The 25347-nt window shown below is 41.9% G+C and overlaps 1 protein-coding gene across 3 annotated transcripts in view; it reads left to right on the forward strand.

The window, feature by feature from the left end:
• The window catches only part of LOC115833684 (general transcription factor II-I-like), a 34148-nt gene extending 11632 nt beyond the window's left edge, over nucleotides 1-22516 (forward strand). For 2 of the 3 annotated variants that reach the window (XM_030808401.1, XM_030808402.1), the window contains 2 exons: nucleotides 5430-5613; nucleotides 22186-22516. In XM_030808401.1, the coding sequence (XP_030664261.1) occupies nucleotides 5430-5613; nucleotides 22186-22402 (401 nt within the window). In that variant the 3' untranslated portion in view covers nucleotides 22403-22516. Of the gene's footprint in view, nucleotides 1-5429; nucleotides 5614-10087; nucleotides 10113-22185 lie in introns of those variants that run through there. The other variant, XM_030808403.1, reaches the window with a different exon arrangement.
• Nucleotides 22517-25347: the final 2831 nt, after the last annotated feature.

Consider the following 25347-nt stretch of genomic DNA (forward strand, 5'->3'; position numbering starts at 1 on the left):
AAGTGCTGGGATTACAGGCATGAGCCACCACACCCAGCCAAGTTTCTCACTCTTACATGGACAGTATCTCATTTTCTCATTATCTGAAAAATTTTGCTTTAAATCTGGATCCAAAAAATCTTCATGTGCTAACTTTGGTTGTTATGCTTCTTGTAATCTAAACTGGCCTCTGCTTACTTTTTTTATTTCCCATTCCATGAATTCTGTGTGCAAAATTTTATATATATATATATATCTTGCTCACGAGGTTGAAGGGGTAAAGAACATTGATCTTGTTGTTTCAGTGTAGTTGAAAGTTTAGCCTGAAATGTGCCAGTTTGCAGCAGCAAATGGAGGAGGGTTATTACAGTCTTGAACAGTTCGTAGCAAAAGGCTGCTTCCAAATAGTATTTGCAGGCCACGTGCAGTGGCTCATGTCTGTAATTCCAGCCCTTTGGGAGGCAGAGATGGGTGGATCATTTGAGGTTAGGAATTTGAGACCAGCCTGGCCAACATAGTGAAACCACGACTCTACTGAAAAGTACAAAAGTTAGCCAGGCATGGTGGTGGGCACCTGTAATTTTTGCTACTCAGGAGGCTGAGGCAGGAGAATCACTTGAACCGAGGAGGCAGAGGTTGGAATGAACCAAGATCATGCTACTGCACTCCAATCAGGGTGATGGAACAAGACTCCATCTCGAAAAAGAAAAAAAAAATAGTATTTAAGTGTATTCTTTATTGTCTGTAATGATTTTCTTTCTCTCTCTTCTTCCTAAGGATATTGAAAAATAGAGTTCAATCTTTTAAGATCTTAGAGTTATTAAGTTTGTCTTGGGACCAGGGCACTTAAATTTGCCAAAATTAGGCTGTTAATGATGGGTAATTTTTGTTTATTTATTTATTTATTTATCTGTTTATTTATTTTTGAGATGGAGTCTCGCTCTGTCACCCAGACTGGAGTGCAGTGGTGCAATCTCTGCTCACTGCAAGCTCTGCCTCCCAGGTTCATGCCATTCTCCTGCCTCAGCTTCCTGAGTAGCTGGAACTACAGGTGCCTGCCACCACACCCAGCTAATTTTTTGTATTTTTAGGAGACATGGGGTTTCACCGTGTTAGCCAGGATGGTCTCAATCTCCTGACCTCATGATCCTCCCACCTCGGCCTCCCAAAGTGTTGGGATTACAGGCATGAGCCACTGTGCTTGGCTATTCTTATTATTATTTTAGTTTTTAAAATTTTTATTTCTCAGCCTTGGGATTCCGATATGTAAAAATGCAAGTATCTTCAAAGATAGAAAACATATACAGTTATCATTAAAATGGGAGAACTCAGAATACACAATCATGGAGCAGTGCCCTCCACCAGCCCCCCAGCTAGCTACAGCTGCAAGCATGATTCTCATGCTCTCTTGTACCCAGTGTTCAACTAGTGACACAGCTTCTTCACTCATGGGGAAGGACCATCAGCAAATGGCACTCAAGCATGGGGGCTTGAGAAAGATCCCACACACTCGAGGCCATGTTGGAGACATTTCATGAAAGGATTAGGTGGGTTACTCCTGGCTTTCTGCCCCAGGTTTATCAAGACTGATATTAAAGTAAATGCATTGTAAGCCACACATACAAGTTGTGGAGTGAAATAAACAGAGTGATTTTTTTGTTTGTCCTGTTTTATAGACTAATTAAATTGTGGCCTTGGATTGGGGGTAGGATTTTGTGATTATTATTATTTTTATTATACTTGAAGTTCTGGGGTACATGTGCAGAACGTGCAGTTTTGTTACATAGCTATACACACGTGCCATGGTTGTTTGCTGCACCCATCAACCCCTCATCTACATTAGGTATTTCTCCTAATGCTATCCCTTCTTTAGCCCCCAACCCCCCAACAGGCCCCGATGTGTGATGTTCCCCTCCCTGTGTCCACGTGTTCTCATTGTTCAACTCCCACTTATGAATGAGAACATGCAGTTTTTGATTTTCTGTTCTTGTGTTAGTTTGCTAAGAATGATGGTTTCCAGCTTCATCCATGTTCCTGCAAAGGACATGAACTCATCTTTTTTATGCCTGCATAGTATTCCATGGTGTATATGTGCCACCTTTTCTTTATCTGGTCTATCATTGATGAACTTTTGGGCTAGTTCCAAGTTTTTGCTATTGTGAATAGTGCCACAATAAACATACTCACGTATGTGTCTTTATAGTAGAATGATTTATAATCCTTTAGGTATATGCCCAGTAATGGGATTGCTGGATCAAATGGTATTTCTGGTTCTAGATCCTTGAGGAATTGCTACACTGTCTTTCACAATGGTTAACCTAATTTACACTCCCAACAACTGTGTAAAAGTATTCCTATTTCTCCACATCCCCTCCAGCATCTTCTGTTTACTGACTTTTTAATGATCACCATTCTAACTGGAGTGGTTTTGATTTGCATTTCTCTAATGACCATTGATGATGAGCTTTTTTTTTCATATGTTCTTTCACTGCATGAATGTCTTCTTTTGAGAAGTGTCTGTTCATATCCTTTGCCCACTTTTGATGGGGTTGTTTTTTTCTTGTAGATTTGTTTAAGTTCTTTGTAGATTCTGGAAATTAGCCCTTTGTCAGATAGACAGATTGCACAAATTTTGTCCCATTCTGTGGTTTGTCCCATTCTGTAAGTTGCTTTTTCACTCTGTTGATAGTTTCTTTTGCTGTGCTGTGCTCTTTAGTTTAATTAGATCCCATTTGTCAATTTTGGCTTTTGTTGCCATTGCTTTTGGTGTTTAGTCATGAAGTCTTTGCCCATGCCTATGCCCTGAATGGTATTGCCTAGGTTTTCTTCTAGGGTTTTTATGGTTTTAGGTTGTATGTGTAAGTCTTTAATCCATCTTGGGCTAATTTTTGTATAAGGTGTAAGGAAGGGGTCCAGTTTCAGTTTCTGCCTATGGCTCAAGGAGTTTTCCCAACACCATTTATTAAATAGGGAATCCTTTCCCCATTGCTTGTTTTTGTCAGGTTTGTCAAAGATCAGATGGTTGTAGATGTGTGATGTCATTTCCGAGGCCTCTGTTCTGTTCTATTGGTCTATATATCTGTTTTAGTACCAGTACCATGCTGTTTGAGTTACTGTAGCCTTGTAGTATAGTTTGAAGTCAGGTAGCTGATACCTCCAGCTTTGTGCTTTTGCTTAGGATTGTCTTGCCTACGTGGGCTCTTTTTTGGTTCCATATGAAATTTAAAGTAGTTTTTTCCAATTCTGTGAAGAAAGTCAATGGTAGCTTGATAGGGATAGCATTGAATCTATAAATTACTTTGGGCAGTATGGCCGTTTTTACAATATTGATTCTTCCTATCCATGAGCATGGAATGTTTTTCCATTTATTTGTGTCTTCTCTTATTTCCTTGGGCAGTGGTTTGTAGTTCTCCTTGTAGAGGTCCTTCACATCCCTTGTAAGTTGTATTCCTAGGCATTTTATTCTCTTTGTAGCAGTTGTGAATGGTAGTTCACTCATGATTTGGCTCTCTATCTATTATTGGTGTATAGGGATGCTTGTGATTTATGCACATTGATTTTGTATCCTGAGACTTTGCTGAAGTTGATTATCAGCTTAAGGCGATTTGGGGCTGAGATGATGGGGTTTTCTAAATAAACAATCATGTCATCTGGAAACAGAAATTTGACTTCTCTCTCCCAAATTGAATACCCTTTATTTCTTTCTCTTGCCTGATTACCCTGGCCAGAACTTCCAATACTATGTTGAATAGGAGTGGTGAGAGAGGGCATCCTTGTCTTGTGCCAGTTTTCAAAGGGAATGCTTCCAGTTTTTGCACATTCAGCGTGATGTTTGCTGTGGGTTTGTCATAAATAGCTCTTATTATTTTGAGATATGTTTCATCAATATCTAGTTTATTGAGACAGTCTTTAGCATGAAGGGTGTTGAAATTTGTCGAAGGCATTTTCTGCATCTGTTGAGATAATCCTGTGGTTTTTATCATTGGTTCTGTTTATGTGATGGATTACATTTGTTCATTTGTGTATATTGAACCAGGCTTGCATCCCAGGTATGAAGCTGACTTGATTGTGGTGGATAAGCTTTTTGATGTTGCTGGACTTGATTTGTCACTATTTTATTGAGGATTTTCACATCGATGTTCATCAGGGATATTGGCCTGAAATTTTCTTTTTTGTTGTGTCTCTGCCAGGTTTTATCTGGGTGATGCTGGCCTCATAAAATGAGTTAGGGAAGAGTCCCTCTTTTTCTATTGTTTAGAATAGTTTCAGAAGGAATGGTACCAGCTCCACTTTGTACTTCTGCTGGAATTCAGCTGTGAATCTGTCTGGTCCTGGACTTCTTTTGGTTGGTAGTCTATTAATTACTGCCTCAATTTCAGGACTTGTTACTGGTCTGTTCAGGGATTTGACTTCTTCCCGGTTTAGACTTGGGAGGGTGTATGTGTCCAGGAATTTATCCATTTCTTCTAGATTTTCTAGTTTATTTGCATAGAGGTGTTTATAGTATTCCCTGATGGTAGTTGGTATTTCTGTGGGATCAGTGTTGGTAGCCCTTTTGTCATTTTTTTTATTGCATCTATTTGATTCTTGTCTTTTCTTCTTTGTTATTCTGGCTAGTGATCTACCTATTTTGTTGATCTTTTCAAAAAATCAGCTCCTGGATTCATTGAATTTTTGAAGGGTTTTTCTTGTCTCCTTCAGTTCTGCCCTGATCTTAGTTATTTCTTGTCTTCTGTTAGCTTTTGAATTTGTTTCTTCTTGCTTCTCTAATTCTTTTAATTTTGATGTTAGGGTGTCAGTTTTAAATCTTTCCTGCTTTCCCTTGTGGGCCTTGAGTGTTATAAATTTCTCTCTAAACACTGTTTTAAATATGTCCCAGAGATTCTGGTATGTTGTGTCTTTGTTCTCATTGGTTTTGAAGAACATCTTCATTTCTGCCTTAATTTTGTTATTTACCCACTAGTCATTCAGGAGCCTGTTGTTCAGTTTCCATGTAGTTGTGTGGTTTTGAGTGAGTTTCTTAATCTTGAGTTCTAATTTAATTGCATTGTGGTCTGAGAGACTGTTTGTTATTATTTCCATTATTTTGCATTTGCTGAGGAGTGTTTTACTTCCAATTATGTGATCAATTTTAGAATAAGTGCGATGAAGTGCTGAGAAGAATGTATATTCTGTGGATTTGGGTGGAGAGTTCTCTAGATGTCTATTAGGTCTGCTTTGTCGAGAACTGAGTTCAAGTCCTTCATATCCTTGTTAATTTTCTGTGTCGTTGATCTGTCTAATGATGGGTCATTTATAGTTGCCTTTGCTTTAAGTCTGTTTCAATAGTTAGTAAATATGTTTCTAGAGTTTTTCCAATTAAAAAAAATTGACCTGCACCTTGCTTTGGATTGTAGTAAAATCTGATTTCAACACAAACGTAATCTTCTGAATTACTTTGGTTTTTTCAGCTGAAGCCTTGGGGAGCACTGAAGCCAAGGCGGTACCATACCAAAAATTTGAAACACATGTGAATGAGCTGAATGTGGAAGGACTACCGGAAAACATTCCTTTCAGAAGCCCCTCATTACATGGAATCCCAAGGCTCAAAAACATCTTTCAAGTGGGCAATCGAATTAAGTTTGTTATTAAGAGGTAAGATGATAATCTGCAGAAACAAATCCATTGTCTTCCCCAAGGAAAGATTAATTTGACCAAGATGGGCCTTTTGTTCCCCTCTTATCATGACTTCTTTATATTAAAATTAACATTTAGATTCATTTATTGAACAAACATTTATTTAGTATGAGCATCAGATGTGCAAAATTGGTTCTAGCAAGAACCCTGTCCTTGGGAGGCTTAATACTCAGAAAAATGCAATGAAGAGTTATTGAGCATTTTTGGGGGAGAAGGCAAGGATGGCACACCCAGATCAGTCACTTGTGCATCCAGAAGGGAGGCAGTGTGTTTCAAATATGAGTAAAGGCAGAGAGGAGTCAAATATGCTCACATATTCACATACATTGCCCATTCTGTGTGGAGTGAGGAGTGCCATGTGGGCATGGTGGGATTGCTTAGATAGACTTTTGTGGCCAAATGGAGGAAGGCCTTGGCTCCTACAAAAGCAGTGGCAGTCATTAAATTGTCTCATAGCAGTTTCCTCTTAAAATAATTTGGATCTGCCCTTTAGAAAAGTTATTCTGGCTTGATTTTGAAGGGTAACACGTGAGTAGTTTGAGTGTTGGGGGGTAGGAACAGAAAGCCTCTCTCTACTCATGGAAGGAATGTTGAAGTGGGTAGAGTCTTGCTTACTGATTGAGGTTGTGCATCTGTGTATATTCGTTGGGACTGAGTTATAAGGGAGAGGAAAGTTTTAAGATGATACAGCAAGCTGCTTCTGGCTGTGCTGTGGGACAGTTCATCTAAGATTCAGAAATATAATTGGGCTGGTTTGGGGGAAAAGTGACTTTTGCATATTTATCTTACAAAAAAGATGACTTTGGAGACATCCAGGTGGTCTCACCTGAATGTCTGAAAATTGCTATTTTCAAACTTCAAGTCACCAAAATGATTTTTTTCACTGTAAAATGAAGGCAGAATGTATTATGTTTAAAAATTGGCTGGGCGCAGTGGCTCATGCTTGTAATCCCAGCACTTTGGGAGGCTGAGGCAGGTGGATTACCTGAGGCCAGGAGTTCAAGACCAGTCTGGCCAACATGGCAAAACCCTGTGTCTACTAAAAGTACAAAAATCAGCCAGGTGTGGTAGTGTGAACTTGCGGTCCCAGCTGCTCGGGAGGCTGAGGCAGGAGAATAGCTTGAACCTGGGAGGCGGAGGTTGCAGTGAGTCGAGATTGTGCCACTGCACTCCAGCCTGGACGACAGAATGAGACTCCATCTCAGATAATAATAATAATATTTAGCAGTGCAAAGCTGTGTGAGAAAGACCTGTAAATATCTTCTAAATGTTTTATTATAATATTAATATCAACTGTTTTTCACAGACCAAAACTTCTTACTCTCAATACAACTGAAGTTACTCAGCCAAGAACAAATACAAGTGAAATATTTGTGAAATCCTTTTTAAAAGCACAGGTTAATCTTGAAGCTTTTAAAAATTAATCTTTTACACGATGGAACTGCTCCTTCCTTCACCTCCCCAAAAAACCTTTTGCAGAAGCTCAATATAGGCACTCTGTGATTTATCAATATGAACAGATGCAGTGTAGGGATAACCCAAGGTTTTTTTTTTTTCTTTCTTTTTTTGATACAGAGTCTCACTCTGTCACCCAGGCTGGAGTGCAGTGGTGTGATCTCGGCTCACTGCAACCAGGCTCAAGCAATTCTCCTGCCTCAGCCTTCCAAGTAGCTGGGATTACAGGCTAAGTTAGCCATGCCTGGTTGAGTTTTTTATTTTGTGTAGAGACGAGTTTTCACCATATTGGCCAGGCTGGATTCAGGTGATCCTTCTGCCTGAGACTCCCAAAGTGCTGGGATTACATATGTGAGTCACCGCACCTGGCATTAAGCTTTGAATTTTGACCGGTGGTATCCAACAGAAATACAACATGTGCTGCAAAGGCAAGCCACATACATAATTTTATATTTTCGAGTTCAACCTGAAATCATTATAAATACACAATGAAGTATTTCACATTCTTCATTTGCATATATTCTATTTGTTGACAATTGGTGTGTCTTTCATACTCACAACATATTTCAGTTTGAAGTAGCCACATTTCAGCTGTTCAGGGATAGCAGTTACTATTTGCCTTTAGACCTTAATGTTTATTCATGTGTGCCCTGTTCCTAAAATGACAAATACTGTAATTCTGGCCTGCACACGAATATCACAGCCTAACAGAAAAAGATCCAATAAGTCTCTGTTGAACAAATAATGTTATTTTCTTTTTGCGGGGAATGAAGTTTTGCTCTTGTTGCTCAGACTTGAGTACAATGGTGTGGTCTCAGCTGACCGCTACCTCCGCCTCCCAGGTTCAAGTGATCCTCCTGCCTCAGCCTTCCGAGTAGCTGGGATTCTAGGTGCATGCCACCATGCCTAACTAAATTTTGTATTTTTAGTAGAGTTGGGGTTTTGCCACGTTGGCCAGGCTGGTATCGGACCCCTGTCTTCAAGTGATCTGCCCACCATGGCCTCCCAAAGTGTTAGGATTACAGGCGTGAGCCACCGTGCCCAGCCTAGTTTCTTTATTAGAGCTCTAAGTGTACCTTTCTTTGCCATCTTTTTGTTTGCCATTATGCATTGTCAGAGTAAGTGACCACAATTTGTAGATCATCCATTACCTTAGGAACTTATGTTGCCAGGAACTAATAAATGGCTATTTAGTTTGAACTTTTGTATTGTCAGGAAATAAGTGTTGGGAATCAAATATGAATTATGTGTGTATATTAGGTGTTTACAAATTTGTGCAGTTAATCATTCTCATGAATGCTAAGGTAAATACATGTTCTCAAGTTGGGTTAATGGGTGTATCCTAAAATACGGCTCCTTCAGCTTTCAAAATACCTTGGGGCAATTACTTAGGTCAGTCAATGTGCCAAATAGATTTTGTGTGGATTATGGCATGGAAAGTGGTTGAGAAATTCTGTAGTAGCGTAAGAAAATTATCCTTGTCCAAGAGTTCTGCAATGGAGAAGACAAAACTCAGTGCTTAACTCATAGGTTAAGCATGGTTTTCATTTTTTTTTTTTTTTTTTTTTTGAGACAGAGTCTCGCTTGGTCACCCAGGCTGGAGTGCAGTGGCATGATTTCAGCTCACTGCAACATTTGCCTCCTGGGTTCTAGCAATTCTCCTGCCTCATCCTCCTGAGTAGCTGGGATTACGGGTGCATGCCACCATGCCTGGCCAATTTTTGTATTTTTAGAAGAAATGGGATTTCACCATGTTGGCCAGGTTGGTCTCAAACTCCTGACCTTGTGATCCACCCACTTCAGCCTCCCAAAGTGCTGGGATTACAGGTGTGAACCACCACACCTTGCCCTCAGCATGCTTTTGATTTAGCCAAAGAATCAAAGCATTGGTGAAGAATTGAAGATTGGAAGTTACACATTTCTTTCTAAGGGAAGTAATAGAGAAAGAAAAATATTCCTGGAGGTAGATCTTCAGTTTGCATTATTCTGAAGATGATGAAACCTGTAGAAAACTTCATTTCTGAAGACGAAGCTCAAATTCAAGGTTGTGAGGAGTGCAGTCACCATTTTTGTTAGGGGCAGTTGTGACAGTTATTGCAGAAAGTGAGAATGCGAAACTTGTACTATATAAAGAATGTGCAAGTGTCGAAGAAGACACTGCAAGGATTGGGTGCTGGAGCAGTGCTGGACTTGCCATCATCACCAGAGTACAGCAGGTGTCACCAGAAGGAGAATCTTCTTCTTGCCATCACTAACAGCACTTGACTCTGTCCCACTCATAAAAGATCTTGGAAGGAATTAAAGGTGCTTGGTGGTTCCTCATTTTAACATAACCTTACTTGGCCTGACTGTGGACCATGCATTAGTGTTTGGACAGGACAATTAAAATCACAGAGCACATGACAAAAGAATTTTGTGGCCATCAGAACTGTCTCCTTAAACACACCATGGGTGCACTGTGTCCTCAGCTTGGTGAAAGGTAGATGTCAGGTGGTGAAGCCAGGCACATGATGGAGCCTCGAAGAGTGGGAGGTGGCACCTGGCTGTGTGAGGAGGGCGTGAAGTCATCCATGGGAGGAACAGATGCCAGCAAAGGAGGTGAGGATGTGCAGAAGAGGAGGCTGAGCAGCAAGTGAATAGAAGCGCTCAACCTCAGAGGAGGAGAGTCCCATGTCTTTATTGGTAGTATTCTAATGTGTTCATACTGGAGTTATTTTCTGTGGCTGAATGGTTCAACTACAGAAATGGGTGTGGGGTGGGGAACAACTCCTACTAAACCTTTGAGATGCTGAGTTTTCTTTTAAAGTAAAGGACATATTATAAGATTTTCTGAAACTGCCGACCTTTAGCAATATTTTCAGACCTTCTCCAACATTTTCCTTTGTCAGCAATCAGAGATGACCTCCACACTGAGGCGAATCTTCCACTCCCCTTACCCTTTTCCTTTTGTCTCTCTTTCCCTCCTTTCTTCATCCAGTAACTCCAGTTAGCCTCCATTGTCTCCGAGCTGCCTTTTGTCCTCATCCACAACTCCTCCACACAAGCTCTGAACACCTGTCCATGTAAGTGACATCCTGTATGCCTTTATTTTTATTTTATTTTATTTTTGAGACAGAGTCTTGCTCTGTTGCCCAGGCTGGAGTGCAATGGTATGATCTCGGCTTTCTGCAACCTCTGCCTCCCAGGTTCAAGGGATTCTCAGGCCTCAGCCTCACAAGTAGCTAGGACTACAGGTACGCACCACCATGCACACCTGATTTTTGTAGTTTTTGGTAGAGATGGGGTTTCACCATGTTGGCCAGGCTGGTCTTGAACTCCTGACCGCAGGTGACCACCCACCTCAGCCTCCCAAAGTGTTGGGATTACGGGTGTGAGCCACGGTGCCTGGCACATGATTTACTATTTATAAGAACATGAGCTTACTACTTGTATAACATTTATCCCTGTATTTTAGTTGGAAGTTACTGAGGTGGTATGAGGTTTGGTGACTACATCTGGCCTCTCAGGGAAATGGCCAAGTTGTTCAGATTTTCAACTGTATTATATGAAGTTGCTTGTCAGCTTCATTGCTTATTACTGTGAAATAAGTTATAAAGGGAATTTTTTTTATAAAAAGAAATAGATTCAGGCTGAGTGTGGTAGCTCATGCCTGTAATCCTAGCACTTTGGGAGGCCAAAGTAGGTGTATTACCTGAGCTCAGGAGTTTGAGACAGCCCTCAGCAACATGGTGAAGCCCTGTCTCTACTAAAATACAAAAAAAAAAAAAAGATAAGCTGGGAATGGTGGTGGGTGCCCATAGTCCCAGCTACTGGGGTGGCTGAGTCATGAGAATTGCTTGATCCTGGGAGGTGGAGGTTGCAGTGAGCTAACATTGTGCCACTGCCAGCCTGGGTGACAGAGCAAGACTCTCAAAAAAAAAGAAAAATGAGAAATAGATTTACTCAGGGGAGAGAATCCATTGTTCCTTTGTTAGTAAAACATGTCTAGTACCACACGCTTTTTGGTTTCCTAATAACCTATCAAACTACAGGGCTTTTGGCTTTGTAATATATTCAGTTCCACATTTATTCATTCAAGAATTGAAGACATTTTATATCTCCATTATATGCCAAGCACTGGGTGGGGACAGTAGGTGACAGAGATGAACAAATCCCTGATCCCAGGATTTCACAGTGGATGTTGGAATTTAGTGCCATTTAGCTTCATTCGATTCTGCAGTAGTCCCAAGATTTTCCAAGATCATCCTGTCCTCCAGTGCCTGGTTGATTCAACTTCAGTATATATCCCAGAGTCTGTCCTTCTTCACTCCTCACTGCTGCCACCCTGGACCTATCTGCCATCATCTCTCACCTGGATTATCTCCACAGTCTCCTAACTGGTTTCCTTGTTTCCATGCTTGCCTCTTTCAGTCTACTGTCTCTCTCTCTTTTTTTTTTTGAGATGGAGTTTTGCTTTGTCACCAAGGCTGGAGTGCAATGTTGTGATCTTGGCTCACTGCAACCCTCACCTCCTGGGTTCAAGTGATTCTCCTGCCTCAGTTTCCCTAATAGCTGGGATTACAGGCATGAGCCACCAGGCCTGGCTATCTTTTTTTTGTATTTTTAGTAGAGACAGAGTTTTTCCCTGTTGGCCAGGCTGGTCTTGAACTCCTGGCCTCTAGTAATCTGCCTGCCTCGGCCTCTCAATGTTGGGATGACAGGCATGAGCCACCGCACCCACCCAGTCTACTCTCAGTACAACAGCTAGAACAATCCTTTTACAGTGGAATTCAGATCATGTTTATCCCTCGGTTCAAATTCTCCAGTGGCTTTGTTTTCTACATTATCTGGTCCCCTACTACCTATCTCACTGTGCTTCCTGCTGCTCTCCTGCTCTTAATCCTCTTTATAAACACTGAGCTCATGGTGTTTCCTTTAACATGCCAGGCATGCTTGACCTTGTCCTGTCTCTGGGCCTTGCTGTTCCCTCTGCCTGGAACATTCTTCCCCTTATGTCTGCATGGCTCACTCTCACTGCTTTGGATTTTGGCTCAAAAGTCACCTTATCAAGGGTCTCCAGGCTGCTCTGCATAAAATATATCCTCAACTCATATTTCCTATTTGATACTTGACTCCTCTTCCTCTTTCACTAAAATGTAAGCTCCATGAGGGAAGGGATTTTTGTCTGTTTTGCTCTGTTGTATACCTAAATACCTAGAAGGTGCTCAGTAAATATTTTTTGGTTGAATGACTTAGTCTATTATTGAATCAGTCAATGTCCTCTGTAGCAAGGACTTCTCATATCAGTAGTGCATATCTGTATGATAGCTGGTGTAGGGAGGGACATGGTCAGAATGGCTCTGTGTGGAGTAATTTTGCATAGCATAATCCCAGCAGGCTCCTATTGGGGTTCAGCCACAGTTTTAGCCTTACTAGTATCACTTTTCTTTTTTTTTTGAGGTGGATTTTTGTTCTTGTTGCTCAGGCTGGAGTGCAATGGTGCGATCTTGGCTAACCACAACATCTGCCTCCCGGGTTCAAGCAATTCTCATCCCTCAGCCTCCAGAGTAGCTGGTACAGGCATGCACCACCACACCTGGCTAATTCTGTAAAAATAGTAGAGACAGAGTTTCTTCATGTTGGTCAGGCTGGTCTCAAACTCCCCACCTCAGGTGATCTGCTCACCTCGGCCTCCCAAAGCGCTGGGATTACAGGCGTGAGCCACTGCACCCAGTGAGTATCACTCTTTAATCATAAAGTCAGAGTATGTTAAGATTGGAAGGGATATGGGAGACTATTTGGTTCACTCTTCTCATTGATGAGAGAATAACAGAGCATTGAAAAGTAAGGTAATTATTCACAATCGTAAAGCTATATGGGTCAATCTGAAATTAGCCTTCTTACATCAGATTCTGTAGCCTTTCCTACATGTGTTCTCCCCAGACTGAGACAGTTCATGGGCCTTCAGGTTTGACAGTTTTCTCTCCAGTCTCCAAACAAGAGCTTTTATCTGGAGATTCTAGGTTAGCATAGATGGACGATGACCCTGCAATGTGTAGAAAATCCCAAAGGTTGACCACTGTCAGTGGGAACCACCCCAGATGTGTCAGGAGCACCACAGGCATGCTCACTCCTCCATTCACTGGAGCTGTGTAGGGTGGAAGGGAAACCCAAATCAAGACCTGCTACTGCTTTAGTTCTTTTATTGCATGTCACAATCCAATGCGTCTCCATTTAAATTCAGATTTTTTGATAGATGGTCAGACCAGCTGCAGGCCCTTTGGGCCAGAAGTCTTGATCTTTTATTTTAACTTTATTATTATTATACTTTAAGTTTTAGGGTACATGTGCACAATGTGCAGGTTTGTTACATATGTATACATGTGTCATGTTGGTGTGCTGCACCCGTTAACTCGTCATTTAGCATTAGGCATATCTCCTAATGCTATCCCTCCCCCCTTCCCCCACCCCACAACTGTCCCCGGTGTGTGATGTTCCCCTTCCTGTGTCCATGTGTTCTCATTGTTCAGTTCTCAGCTCTGAGTGAGAACATGAGGTGTTTGGTTTTTTATCCTTGTGTTAGTTTGCTGAGAATGATGGTTTCCAGCTTCATCCATGTCCCTACAAAGACATGAACTCATCATTTTTTATGGCTTCATAGTATTCCATGGTGTGTATGAGCCACATTTTCTTAATCCAGTCTACCATTATTGGATATTTGGGTTGGTTCCAAGTCTTTGCTATTGTGAATAGTGCCGCAATAAACATACATGTGCATGTGTCTTTATAGCTGCATGATTTATAATCCTTTGGATATATACCCAGTAATGGGATGGCTGAGTCAAATGGTATTTCTAGTTCTATGTCCCTGAGGAATCTCCACACTGGCTTCCACAATGGTTGAACTAGTTTACAATCCCACCAATGGTGTAAAAGTGTTCCTGTTTCTCCACATCCTCTCCAGCACCTGTTGTTTCCTGACTTTATAATGATCGCCATTCTAACTGGTGTAAGATGGTATCTCATTGTGGTATTGATTTGCATTTCTCTGATGGCCAGTGATGAGCATTTTTTCATGTGCCTTTTGGCTGCATAAATGTCTTCTTTTGAGAAGTGTCTGTTCATATCCTTCACCCACTTTTTGATGGGGTTGTTTTTTTCTTGTAAATTTGTTTGAGTTCATTTCCTGTTCACTCTGATGGTGGTTTCTTTTGCTGTGAAGAAGCTCTTTAGTTTAATTAGATCCCATTTGTCAATTTTGGCTTTTGTTGCCATTGCTTTTGGTGTTTTAGACATGAAGTCCTTGCCCATGCCTATGTCCTGAATGGTATTGCCTAGGTTTTCTTCTAGGGTTTTTATGGTTTTAGGTCTAACATGTAAGTCTTTAATCCATCTTGAATTAATTTTTGTATAAGGTGTAAGGTAGGGATCCAGTTTCAGCTTTCTACATATGGCTAGCCAGTTTTCCCAGCACCATTTATTAAATAGGGAATCCTTTCCCCATTGCTTGTTTTTGTCAGTTTTGTCAAAGATCAGATAGTTGTAGATGTGCAGCATTATTTCTGAGGGCTCTGTTATGTTCCGTTGGTCTGTATCTCTGTTTTGGTACCAGTACCGTGCTGTTTTGGTTACTGTAGCCTTGTAGTATAGTTTGAAGTCTGGTAGCGTGATGCCTTCAGCTTTATTCTTTTGGCTTCGGATTGACTTGGCAACGCTGGCTCTTTTTTGGTTCCGTATAAACTTTAAAGTCGTTTTTTCCAATTCTGTGAAGAAAGTAATTGCTAGCTTGATGGGGATGGCATTGAATCTATAAATTACTTTCGGCAGTATGGCCATTTTCATATTGATTCTTCCTATCCATGAGCATGGAATGTTCTTCCTTTTGTTTGTGTCCTCTTCTATTTCGTTGAGCAGTGGTTTCTAGTTCTCCTTGATGAGGTCCTTCACATCCCTTGTAAGTTGGATTCCTAGGTATTTTATTCTCTTTGAAGCAGTTGTGAATGGGAGTTCACTCATGATTTGGCTCTCTGTTTGTCTGTTATTGGTGTATAAGAATGCTTGTGATTTTTGAACATTGATTTTGTATCCTGAGACTTTGCCGAAGTTGCTAATCAGCTTAAGGAGATTTTAGGCTAAGACAATGGAGTTTTCTAGATATACAATCATGTCATCTGCGAACAGGGATAATTTGACTTCCTCTTTTCCTAATTGAATATTCTTTTCTTCTTTCTCCTGCCTGATTGTCCTGGCCAGAACTTCCAACACTATGTTGAATAGGAGTGGTGAGAGAGGGCATCCCTGTCTTGTGCCAGTTTTCAGAGGGAATGCTTCCAGTTTTTGCCCATTCAGTATGATATTGGCTGTGGGTTTGTCATAGATAGCTCTTATTATTTTGAGATATGTCCCATCAATTCCTAATTTATTGAGAGTTTATAGCATGAAGGGTTGTTGAATTTTGACAAAGGCCTTTTCTGCATCTTTTGAGATAATCATGTGGTTTTTGTCTTTGGTTCTGTTTATATGCTGGATTACGTTTATTGATTTGCGTATGTTGAAACAACCTTGCATCCCAGGGATGATGCCCACTTGATCATGGTGGATAAGCTTTTTGATGTGCTGCTGGATTTGGTGTGCCAGCATTTTATTGAGGATTTTTACATCGATGTTCATCAGGGATATTGGTCTAATATTCTCTTTTTTTGGTTGTGTCTCTGCCAGGCTTTGGTATCAGGATGATGCTGGCCTCATAAAATGAGTTAAGGAGGATTCCCTCTTTTTCTATTGATTGGAATAGTTTCAGAAGGAATGGGACCAGCTCCTCCTTATACCTCTGGTAGAATTGTGCTGTGAATCCGTCTGGTACTGAACTTTTTTTGATTGGTAGGCTATTAATTATTGCTTCAATTTCAGAGTCTGTTACTGGTCTATTCAGAGATTCAACTTCTTCCTGGTTTAGTCTTGGGAGGGTGTATGTGTCCAGGAATTTATCCATTTCTTCTAGATTTTCTAGTTTATTTGCATATAGGCGTTTATAGTATTCTCTGATGATAGCTTGTATTTCTGTGGGATCAGTTATGATATCCCATTTATCTTTTTTTTTTTTGCACCTATTTGATTCTTCTTTGTTATCTTCTTTATTAGTCTTGCTGGTGATGTATCAATTTTGTTGATCTTTTCAAAAAACCAGCTCCTGGATTCATTGATTTTTTTACGGTTTTTTTGTGTCTCTATATCCTTCAGTTCTGCTCTGATCTTTGTTATTTCTTGCCGTCTGCTAGCTTTTGAATGTGTTTGCTCTTGCTTCTCTATTTCTTTACATTGTGATGTTATGGTGTCCATTTTTTATCTTTCCTGCTTTCTGTTGTGGGCATTTAGTGCTATAAATTTCCCTCTACACACTGCTTTGAATGTGTCCCAGAGATTCTGGTATATTGTGTCTTTGTTCTCACTGGTTTCAGAGAACATCTTTATTTCTGCCTTCATTTCATTATGTACCCAGTAGTCATTCAGGAGCAGGTTGTTCAGTTTCCACTTCTAATTTCTATTATTTTCCATTTGCTGAGGAGTGCTTTGCTTCCAACTATGTGGTCAATTTTGGAATAAGTGCGATCTGTTGCTGAGAAGAATGTATATTCCGTTGATTTGTGGTGGAGAGTTCTGTAGCTGTTTATTAGGTCCACTTGGTGCAGAGATGAGTTCAAATCCTGGATATCCTTGTTAACTTTCTGTCTCATTGGTGTGTCTAATGTTGACAGTGGGGTGTTAAGTTCTCCCATTATTATTGTGTTGGAGTCTAAGTTTCTTTGTAGGTCTCTAAGGACTTGCTTTAGGAATCTGGGTGCTCCTGTATTGGGTGCATATGTAGTTAGGATAGTTAGCTCTTCTTGTTGAATTGATCCCTTTACCATTATGTAATGGCCTTCTTTGTCTCTTTTGATCTTCATTTGTTTAAAGTCTGTTTTATCAGAGACTACGATTGCAACACCTGCTTTTTTTTGTTTTCCATTTGCTTGGTAGATCTTCCTCCATCCCTTTATTTTGAGCCTATGTGTGTCTCTGCTCGTGAGATGGGTCTCCTGAATACAGCAGACTGATGGGTCTTGACTCTTTATCCAATTTGCCAGTCTGTGTCTTTTAATTGGAGCATTTAGCCCATTTACATTTAAGGTTAATATTGTTATGTGTGAATTTGATCCCGTCATTATGATGTTAACTGGTTATTTTGCTCATTAGTTGATGCAGTTTCTCCCTAGCATTGATGCACTTTCCGATTTGGCATGTTTTTGCAGTGGCTGGTACCGGTTGTTCCTTTCCATATTTAGCACTTCCTTCAGAAGCTCTTTTAGGGCAGGCCTGGTGGTGACAAAATCTCTCAGCCTTTGCTTGTCTGTAAAGTATTTATTTCTCCTTCACTTATGAAGCTTAGTTTAGCTGGATATGAAATTCTGGGTTGAAAATTCTCTTCTTTAAGAATGTTGAATATTGGCCCCCACTCTCTTCTGTCTTGTAGTTTCTGCGGAGAGATCAGCTGTTAGTCTTATGGGCTTCCCTTTGTGGGTAACTTGACCTTTCTCTCTGGCTGTCCTTAATATTTTTTCCTTCATTTCAACTTTGGTGAATCTCACCATTATGTGTCTTGGAGTTGCTCTTCTCGAAGACTATCTCTGTGGTGTTCTCTGTATTTCCTGAATCTGAATGTTGGCCTGCCTTGCTAGGTTGGGGAAGTTCTCCTGGATAATATCCTGCAGAGTGTTTTCCAACTTGGTTCCATTCTCCCCATCACTTTCAGATACACCAATCAGACGTAGATTTGATCTTTTCACATAGTCCCATATTTCTTGGAGGCTTTGTTTATTTCTTTTTACTCTTTTTTCTCTAAACTTCTCTTATCACTTCATTTCGTTCATTTGATCTTCTGTCACTGATGTCCTTTCTTCCAGTTGATCAAATCAGCTACTGAAGCATGTGCATTCATCACATAGTTCTCGTTCCATGGTTTTCAGCTCCATCAGGTCCATCAGTGTAGAGAATTTAAGGATTTGTCTACACTGGTTATTCGAGTTAGCCATTCATCTAATCTTTTTTCAAGGTTTTTAGCTTCTTTGTGATGGGTTTGAACTTCCTCCTGTAGCTCGGAGAAGTTTGATCATCTGATGCTGTCTTCTCTCAACTCATTGAAGTCGTTCTCTGTCCAGCTTTGTTCCATTGCTGGTGAGGAGCTGCATTCCTTTGTAGGAGGAGAGGTGCTCCAATTTTTAGAATTTTCAGCTTTTCTGCTCTCTTTTTTCCCCAACTTTGTGGTTTTATCTACCTTTGATCTTTGATGATGGTGACGTACACATGGGATTTTGGTGTGGATGTCTTTTCTGTTTGTTAGTTTTCCTTCCAACAGTCAGTACACTCAGCTGCAGGTCTGTTGGAGTTTGCCAGAGGTCCATTCCAGACCCTGTTTGCCTGGGTATCAGCAATGAAGGCTGCTGAAAAGCTAATATTGCTGAACAGCAAATGTTGCTGCCTGATTGTTTCTCTGGAATTTTCATCTCAGATGGGTACCTGATCATATGAAGTGTCAGCCCCTACTGGGGGTGCCTCCCAGTTAGGCTACTCAGGATTCAGGGACCCACTTGAGGAGGGAGTCTGTCTGTTCTCAGATCTCAAACTCCATGCTGGGAGAAGCACTTCTCTCTTCAAAGCTGTCAGACAGGGACATTTAAATCTGCAGAGGTTTCTGCTGCCTTTTGTTCGGCTATGCCCTGCCCCCAGAGGTGGAGTCTACAGGGGCAGGCAGGCTTCCTTGGGCTGTGATGGGCTGAACCCAATTTGAGCTTCCCAGTCACTTTATTTACCTACTTAAGCCTCAACAATGGCGGGTGACCCTCTCCCAGCCTCACTGCTGCCTTGCAGTTTGATCTCAGACTGCTGTGCTAGCTATGAGCGAGGCTCTGTGGGCTTGGGACCCTCCGAGACAGGCGTGGGATATAATCTCCTGGTGTGCCGTTTGCTAAGACCATTGGAAAAGCACAATATTAGGGTGGAAGTGACCCGATTTTCCAGGTGCTGTCTGTCACACCTTTGCTTGGCTAGGAAAGGGAATTCCCTGACCCCTTTCACTTCCTGGGTGAGGCAATGCCTCACCCTGCTTTGGCTGACACTTGGTGCATTGCACCCACTGTCCTGCACCCACTTTCTGACAATCCCCAGTGAGATGAACCCTGTACCTCAGTTGGAAATGCAGAAATCACCCATGTTCTGTGTCACTCATGCTGCAATCTGTAGACTGGAGCTGTTCCTGTTCAGCCATCTTGGAACCACTGCCCACATTATTTTTGTTTTGTTTTGAGTTGGAGTCTCACTCTGTCACCCAAGCTGGAGTGCAGTGTTATGATCTCGGCTCACTGCAAGCTCTGCCTCCTGGGTTCATGTCATTCTCCTGCCTCAGCCTCCCAAGCAGCTGGGACTACAGGCACCTGCCGCCATGCCTGGCTAATTTTTTGTATTTTTAGTAGAGACAGCATTTCACTGTGTTAGCCAGGACGGTCTCGATCTCCTGACCTCATGATCCACCCACCTCAGCCTCCCAAAGTGCTGGGATTACAGGCGTGAGCCACCACACCTGGCCAATGAAACATTATTATTGGAATAATATAGTTCATAGATTTTAATGATAAACTTGGGGGATGTGTTAGTTGCTATCATATTCAGGTGAGTAGAACACATACGTGGAAACAAAAATTGAAGAAGCTTGAAATGAGGCAGAAATGTATATCTTCTTTACATCAAAGAATTCTGGATGTAGGTAGTCCAATATGGAGGGAATAATTCCCTACTCACCAAGGACCCAAACTCTCCGTATCTTTACACTCTACAATATTATTATATGTCTTCAATTCTTAACATTGCTTCATGTTCCAAAATGGCTGCTGAATCTACAGCCTTTATATCTGCTTTGCAGGCAGGAGAAAGAGGGAAAAACAAAAGGAAACACCTCTTAGCTGAGTCAGCATTACTTGTAGAAACTTCCTAGAAGAAACACCCTACTAGCTAGATACGTGGAGCATGGAAAATGTAGTCTTTTAACTAGACAGCCTAACCAAAATATTGGTGGGAATTACATCCTAACCAACATGTTGGTTCAGGAATATGGCTATTGATTAGGCAGCTTCAGCCTCTGTCAAAGGAGTAAAGTAGTATTTTTATGAAGCCAGAGAGGAAACACTTTGAAGTCTCTTGGCCTCTTTCAATCATTGTCTTTTTCTTACATAAATAGTTTCTTAATGCAAATACTTGGTTCTTTTTATGTTATGAGAGAATCATCCTATGAACAGGTAATATGTCGTGCAAGATGACATATTGCTGGCTTCTGATAAAATGGTACTGCCACCCTCAACATGGGTAGTGAGATTGAATGGACACTGGGAAGGCTCATCAGACCAAAACCACTCATAATGTATTGCCTGAAGTGTCCATCATAAAAGTTATTGCTTCTGCATCAAGATGATGTGCTTTTAAAAAAAACTCACTTAAACTGAGTATGTCTTAACCATTATGCCATTCAATTCCATTAATCCATTTATCTGTATTAGTTTATCAAATATCGTCATGGAAAATATAGTGCGAGGCTCTGAGGGAATAGAAACGGGTTAGGTACATTTCCAAGAGGTAGATGGGAGAGAAGTTGAAGGCAGGGTGTGAAAACAAGGATGAATTTGGGAGAATCCACCTACCGAGACAGAGTATGTAATAATAATTTCATTTCTGAATAAATGAATGAATGAAATAAAAATACATGCACAGAATAAATTCTCAATAAACTTTTCTGGTCGACTATCAGATAAATGCACGAAGAGACAGATGAATGTATGAATAAATCCTCAAAGGTGAATTTTATCAATGATGATTCTTTTATTTCTTCATGCCACTATCCTTGCTGGTATGTGTGCTTCCTATAGCCATCATTGAGAGTTACTGATTATGCTAAATATTAGAGTAACAAATACAAAAAGGACACTCAGAACCATAGATCACATCCCAAACTAAGGGATGGAAGCACCCATGAGGCTGGCCAGAGAAGTAACCATTGGGTTATTACTATCAGCTTTAACATGTAATTCTTTCATCCAGCACTGAAACAGAGAGACACTCAAAATATAAACACTCAGCATAAGACTAACAAAGACTTTCCTCTCTTGACTGTGATCAAATGGGTGTTTTCAACTTAACTGTGCAGTATATCATAACTTTGAGTAGGACTTCCTTTTGTGGCCTGGAGGCTGCATAGAATAATAGTTAAACATGTAAGTTATGGTTTCAGGAAAATTTGAATTCAAATGCTGCATCTCCACTTACTAGTTCCACAGCCTTGAGCAAGTTACTTAACTGTTTCACATCTAAGCTCCCCCATCTTTAAAATGGGAGGAATGCTATTGCCTACCTTGTAAGTAATTGTGAGGATTAGTTGAGGACTCAATGATATCAGCCACAGTTATTAGTCGTTATGTGCGGGGATCATGAGGGACTGTATACGCCAGAGTTCTTCTGAGAAACAGAACCATTAGGAGACATATATGAGAGAGAGACTTATTTCAAGGAATTAGCTTATGCAACTGTGGGAGCTAACCAGTCTACATCCGTAGGGCAAGCTGGCAGGCTGGAAATTCAGTTGTGTTGGTGTTGCAGTCTTGAGTCGGTAGGCTGGGAACTTGGGCGGGATTTGTATGTTGCAGTCGTGAGTCAACATTGCTGCTTTCTTGGGAAATCTTCAGTCTTGGCTCTAAAAGCCTTCAACTGATTGAATGAGGCCTACCCACATTATGGACACAAATATGCTCTACTTAAAGTCAACTGATTTAAATATTAATCACATCTAAAAATATTTTCATAGCAACATATAGACTGGCATTTGATGAAACAACTAGGTGTCATACCCTCACCAAGTTGACACATAAAATTGACTATCACAGGGACACAATATATATGCCCATCCACACCCACGTTCTTCGCACAGAAACAAGACACAAGAGCTGCAGATTGGAAAGTGCAACTCTAAACTGTATGCCAGATAAAGACTAGAATGGAAGCTGTGGTTTGTATTTGCAGGATTCAACGGTTTCAGGTACTCCCACCCTCAACCCTCTGGCAGGTAGATTCACAATCAACCCAGGCAGTGGTGCCACATAAGACTTACAGCATGGAGAAGCTGGCAAGAACTCACATTTCTGCTGATGAGTTAACATCAGTAGAGGACAAAAAGAAAGAGCTAGTATTTTTTTCTGAAACTTTCCAACCAGATAAGGCCCTCTCCTTGCTAAGGTAGAGAAAGTGATGCCACAGGTGAAGCCCCACTGTTTCTGTCAATTGCACCCTTTCACAGAAAGGAACTATCATGAGCCAAGAAGAAACATTTCCCTCAGTATCCTCCTCTCCTCACTACCGCCATTGTTTTTTATCACCAGCAGGCTGTACTGTTTATATTTCTTGTTGGGACCCTCAGAGACTTAGCCTCTGAAATTGAAACTCTGGAGGGTTCTGAGGCTTCCAAAACCTAAGGAAATTTTCCAAGACATATCGAGAAGTACAATCCTATATTCAACCAACAGCATATTTCCCCTATCCTAGAAATCACCCTCCTTCCTCATCCCCACAAAACTTCAGTTGGGAACCAGCTGGAGTTTATAGCACCAGGCTTAGTGTGGATCTCTTGACACCTCTGAAACAAGTTCCCCGTCACATGGGAAAACTGCTCTGTCCTTCCACACCAGTCCTTGGAGCCTCTGCCAGCTTGATGCTGAAGAAGCCAGACATCCCCCAGGTAGGGGACAGCTGAGACTCCCAGAAGCTTCATCATCATCGGGATGGTGAGCCCCAGCATATTCATCATCGGGGTGGTGATTACCAAAAGATTCATCATTGGGGTGGTGACTCCCAGAAGCTTCATAATTGGGGTGGTGATTCTCAGAGGCTTCATCATTGGGTTGGTGATTCCCAGAAGCTTCATCATTGCGGTGGTGAATCCCAGAAGCTTCATCATCAGGGTGGTGTCTTCCAGAAGCTTAATCATTGTGGTGGTGATTCCTAGAATCTTCATCATCGTTGTGGTGACACCCAGAAGCTTCATCATCATGGTGGTGAATCCCAGAAGCTTCATCATCGGGGTTGTGACTCCCAGAAGCTTAATCATTGGTGTGGTGATTCCCAGAAAGTTCATCCTCGGGGTGGGGACTTCCAGAATCTTCATCATCATTGGGGTGGTGACTCCCAGAAGGTTCATCATCATCGGGGTGGTGACTCCCAGAAGCTTCATCTTCATCGCCGTGGTGACTCCCAGGAGCTTCATCATCATCCGGATGGTGACTCCCAGAGGATTCATCATCATCGGGGTGGTGACTCCCAGAAGCATCATCATCGGGTTGGTCCTTCCCAAAATCTTCATCATCGGGGTGGCGACTCCTAGAAGTTTCATCATCAGGGTGTTCATTCCCAGAATCTTCATCATCGGGGTGGTGAATTCCAGAAGCTTTATCATTGGGGTGGTGACTCCCAGAAGCTTCATCATCGGGATTTTGACTCCCATAGGCTTCACCGTCGGGTTTGTGATTCCCAGAAGCTTCATCATCCCAGTGGCGAATCCCAGAAACTTTATCATCGTGGTGGTGACTCTCAGAAACTTCATCATCGGGTTGGTGATATCCAGAAGCTTCGAAATCGGCATGGTGACTCCCAGAAGCTTCATAGTCGGGTTGGTGACTCCCAGGAACTTCATAATCAGGGTGGTGATTCTCAGAAGTTTCATCATCGTGGTGGTGACTCCCGGAAGCTTCATCATCAGGGTGGTGACTCCCAGAAGCTTTATCATCATCAGGGTGGTGAATCTCAGAAAATTCATCATCATTGTGGTGGTGAATACCAGCAGCTCCATCATCGGGGTGCCGATTACCTGAAGCTTCATCATCGGCGTGGTGACACCCAGGAGCTTCATCATCGCTGTGGTGAATCTCAGAAGCTTCCACATCGGGGTTGTGACTCAGAAGCTTCATCATCATCGGGTTGGTGACTCCTGAAGCTTCATCATCAGGGTGGTGATTCTCAGAAGCTTCATAATCGTTATGGTGACTCCCAGAAGCTTCATCATCGGGGTGGTGACTCTCAGAAGCTTCATCATCGGGGTGGTGATTCCCAGAAAGTTCACTGGGGTGGTGACTCTCAGAAGCTTCATCATCATCTGCGTGTTGACTCCTAGAAGCTTCCTCATCATTGGGGTGGTGACTCCCCGAAGCATCATCATCATCGGGGAGGTGACTCCCATGAGATTCATCATCATCGGGGTGGTGACTCCCAGAAGATTTATCATCATCAGGGTGCTGACTCCCAGAAGCATCATCATCGTGGTGGTGTTTCCCAAATCTTCCTCTTTGGGGTGGCGACTCCCAGAAGTTTCATCATCAGGGTGTTGATTCCCAGAAGCTTCATCATCGGCTAGTGACTCCCAAAAGTTTCATCATCGGAGTTTTGATTCCCAGAAGCTTCATCATCGGGATGGTGAATTGTAGAATCTTCATCATTGGGGTGGTGAATCCCAGAAGTTTTATCATCGGAGTGGGGACTCTCAGAAGCCTTATCATTGGGGTGGTGACTCCCAGAAGCTTCATCATCATCGGGGTGGTGACTCCCAGAAGCTTCGTCATCGGGGTGGTGACTCACTGAAGCTTCATCATCGGGGTGGTGACTCTCAGAAGCTTCAACATCATCGGGATGGTGATTCCCAGAAGCTACATCATGACCACGGTGGTGAGTCCCAGAATCTTCATCATCGGGGTTGTGAATCCCAGAAGTTTCATCATCAGGTTGGGGACTCCCAGAAGCCTTATCATCGGGGTGGTGACTCTCAGAAGCTTCATCATCATCAGGGTGTTGACTCTCAAAACCATCATCTTCGGAGTGGTGATTCCCAGAAGCTTCATCATCAGGGTCGTGACTCCCAGAAGCTTTATCATCGGGGTGATGAATCCCTATAGCTTCATCATTGGGGTGGTGATTCCCAGAAGCTTCATAATCGGGGTGGTGTTTCCCAGAAGTTTCATCACCATGGTGGTGAATCCCAAAAGCTTAATCATTGGGGTGGTGATTCTCAGAAGCCTCATCATCATGGGGGTGGTGACTTCCTGAAGCTTCATTATCAGGGTGGTGATTTCCCGAAGCTTCATCATCGTTGCGGTGATTCCCAGAAACTTCGTCATTGGGTTGGTGACTCCCAGAAGCTGC

Source organism: Nomascus leucogenys, unplaced genomic scaffold (assembly GCF_006542625.1).
Source record: "Nomascus leucogenys isolate Asia unplaced genomic scaffold, Asia_NLE_v1 Super-Scaffold_573, whole genome shotgun sequence".
In the NCBI taxonomy this organism is placed as follows: Eukaryota; Metazoa; Chordata; class Mammalia; order Primates; family Hylobatidae; genus Nomascus; species Nomascus leucogenys.